We start from the raw sequence: 3,528 nt of genomic DNA, 5'->3' as shown, positions 1-3,528 counted from the left end.
ATATCATCTTCAATAAATATCATAGCTTCTAATTCAGACTCATCAAGTGAAAGATTAATAATTTTTAATATTTTCATATGATCAAGAGACTCAAATCCATCTCGAAAATGAGAAAATCTTGCTCGCAACCGTGGAAGTAAATATGACACGTCTTTTTTTTCGGATTTCTTTTTGTTTTTCAACGGACACGCGTATTGGATATGCACGTCCTTTTGAAATTAAATAGTATTTTAATTGGATACGGCTTTGGCGTATCCGACAAGTATTGGTGGAGTATCGGAGGCATATCCGTGTATCGGTGTATCGGATACAGCACGCCTTCATAAATAGGTGTATCGGTGCAACATAGATCACAAGTTAGTCAAGTGGCTTTCATGAAAAAATTGGTCACTTCCTGATCGTCGGCGTATCATATTATATCAGTCAATTTTCTTATACCTCCCTTTCCATATCATTTAAGATTACACCATAAACTTTATTTAAAAGAAAGTATGTCGACCCATCCTTTTATACAGGATAACATGTTTCCAACCAATCTAAAACAATCAATAATTCCAACCAACCTTTCTTGCTTTTAAAACACAATTCGCATCATATGAAGCATAATAGCAAATATTATACATACTCAATGCAATTATTAGTACACTAGTCAATATACCTGTAGCATGTCTATAGTATATCAGAAATGCATATTGTACCAAATGAATAATAAATATGTTCATGTCGTGTTTTCCATGTCTAAATGCAGTGCATTGACTCGTGATTATTTTACAATTAATATTATACTACCCGTTTCATTTAAAATGGCATATAAACAAAATCACTTTGTGAAATTTAAATATTAACCCATCAAAATGCTCGAGACAACAAATCAAAATCTACACAATAAAAACTCACTAGAATGAGAGATATTATATTTTAATCAAATTTAAGAGAGATAAATCCGAGAAATCAAAATCACTTAATACAGAAATAGAATTCGGGTTATCTACCGAGATCAAAACACTTTTGCTAACTAGAGCGATGGATAAAAATGACCTGAAGCGCCTTTCTCTCTCCTCTCTCTCCCTTCTTCCCCCCCCCCCCCCCCCCCCCCCCCCCCCGCGCCCATCTCTCTCCTTTCTTCCCCGACAATAAAAGAAATGAAGGGGTGGCTGGATGATGGTTTAATGGAAATAAATGTAGATATTTTTATATAAAAAAATGAAGTTTCAGGCCCAACATCATGGCACCCAAGACCCCAGCACCACCGCGCTCAATTAATTCACCAAAAAACTGAGAGCTCAAAGCCAAGGTGCCACTCCTCTTACGCTGCAACACACTCAACGTCGTAGCACTCTTACAAATAGAAATTTTGGAATTTAGCGAAATTAGAATTGAGCGTTATTACAACAACAAGGGCTTCCCTAGTTCCAATTAGATATCAATTAAGCCTAAGGCAAACAAACAATAAATGAAGCCATCACTCTCATGATCTAAAACTAAGGAGCTCTCATAAATCAAGAACATGTGGGCCAAGAAGTAATCAAGCATCTATGACTCAAGAAGTCATCAAGCAATGTTTAGATAAGTAATCCAACTAGTGCTATATTTGATAAGAAGATATAAATTTTTTGATAATGCCTCAATGTTGACCTCATTGAAGAATTTGTCATAATTCAATTATTCATTAGAACCCATAGGTCAAACATTCACGCTCTTTATTCACTAGATGAAAAAAAAAAATGTATTAGGAAAGACTCGAATGCAAGTTTGTTTGGTTCCAAAAGGCCTCCCTTTACAATGCTCGACATGATAACAACCCGATGCAATTAGCCCTTATGAAAATTAATAATTACTCAGAATTGCACAATATTTGATTCTGAGATGAAGCTTATCAAGTCAGCTTTCTAATACTACATTCATAGTGTTCACATCAATGGCAATCTTGCACATGCCAGAAGCAGCTTGGAATGTTTACAGATGTTTTTTTCACAATGTTCGTGTTGCTTAATGCACTCCTTGCTAATGAACCTCCTCTTCACAACAATTGACGACATGTGTGCCACTCACCTCAGCTAACTTTAGACCATACGCATTCAAGAGTCAAGACTACCTAGAAACACATAATTGTCTATGCTGATGCTAACCAAAGACACCGACAACCAGGCAATATGGGGATTTCATCAGCCATGTAGTTGTACTACTAACCAACTTGCCTTCATATCGTCTTTGCTGATCAGAACTATTAGGCAACAAATGTGAGCAGAAGCCCCTCCAAACAGTTGGATTTGGATCATTATTATAATTTCAACAAAAAGTGGATATTTATAACTGGACAAGACCCTCAGGTTTCTTCTCCATTGCAAGTTTTTCACAAATAATTCCTTCTCTACTTCATCACCTTTGTGTGGATTTTTCTGAGGTAAGATAGCATGAAACTCTCACATTCTTAAGAACTGCAAAAATCTCTTTCAACACGCCATAGAACCTTATAGTTTAGTATGTTCATCGAATATAATATATATGAATGGTTTCTCAAGCATTGACTAAAATTTTCAAAAAGGAATAAAATCTTTAACGAACCACGAAAAAGAAAAAAGACTACTCGAACATTTGGAAAATATCATGCTGTACATTTTCTGCAAACACTTACTAGGTAAAGAGTCAAATCGCTGCAACTGAAGACCTACAAAAGAAATGAAATAGACAGAAAACAGATAATAAATCATAGATTGTAAAGGATTACAAAAAAGAAACAAATAATAATAATAAACAACCTTTGTAATCAGTTCCTACGTATCCAACGCGAAGAACGACCTTCTTCTTGCGGCATGATTCCCATCTCCACTTCCTAGGGGTATCGAGGCAAATTGAAGCGCGAGCAGAGCTGAAAACCCTAGAGGTTCTAGGACTCCGAAGAAGAAGATGATGACATCGACGATGGCCGAGGGAGACATGAGAGCTACTGTTCAAAAAGAGCCGCGTCGATATAGGAAGCCGCAGCGAAGAGACGACAGCCATTTCTTCTGCTAGAGAATAGATAGAGAAGCAAAAGGCAAAATTTTAAGAAGATAAAATTCATTATATTGAGAAAACATAATTAGAAAAAACAATTAATTAGGAGCAGAAATTAAAAAAAAAATTTTTGATTTTTATGATATTATAAAATATTTTAGCTCTTGCTTAAGAAAATTGCAATTTAAAAAAAAAAACGCAAATTTTTTTTTACTTTCTATAGAAAATGGAAAAGGTAAATGTAATATTAAATATATTAGAAAAAAAACTTTTTTTTGAATTTAAATTATGTATTTTTAATCATTTGTATTTTTTATAAATTACAATTTAACTATACATTTGTTAAAACATTTTAATAATTTTAAATTAAGGGTGTAAAAATTTGACACGGCTCGAAACCCGACTCGGACCTGTTTGACACTCAAGTCAGGTTCATGTTTAGTAATCCGACACGATTATAAATCTGGATCGGGTCTGGGTTAATCTGGAAATCTAAAAATAACCTGAAATGACCAGAAAAGCAATCGGTTG

The 3,528-nt window shown here is 34.6% G+C and overlaps 1 protein-coding gene across 3 annotated transcripts in view; it reads right to left on the bottom strand.

Annotated features, from left to right (window-relative positions):
- LOC110112515 (putative tRNA pseudouridine synthase) overlaps positions 1-3,033 on the bottom strand; it is a 21,947-nt gene extending 18,914 nt beyond the window's left edge. For 2 of the 3 annotated variants that reach the window (XR_003702237.1, XM_020844767.2), the window contains exons 1-2: positions 2,760-3,033; positions 2,636-2,668 (exon numbers count right to left, since the gene is read on the bottom strand). Coding sequence is in view for 2 of the 3 variants with exons in the window: in XM_020844767.2 (XP_020700426.1) it covers positions 2,636-2,668; positions 2,760-3,003 (277 nt within the window). In the remaining variant the exon portion in view is untranslated. The remainder of the gene's footprint in view (positions 1-2,635; positions 2,669-2,759) is intronic. The other variant, XM_028699070.1, reaches the window with a different exon arrangement.
- Between the last annotated feature and the right edge of the window lie 495 nt (positions 3,034-3,528).

This window comes from Dendrobium catenatum, unplaced genomic scaffold, assembly GCF_001605985.2.
Source record: "Dendrobium catenatum unplaced genomic scaffold, ASM160598v2 fragScaff_scaffold_1217, whole genome shotgun sequence".
Classification (NCBI taxonomy): Eukaryota; Viridiplantae; Streptophyta; class Magnoliopsida; order Asparagales; family Orchidaceae; genus Dendrobium; species Dendrobium catenatum.
The sequence above is the reverse complement of the archived record's forward strand: the minus strand, read 5'-3'. Positions and strand labels throughout refer to the sequence as shown.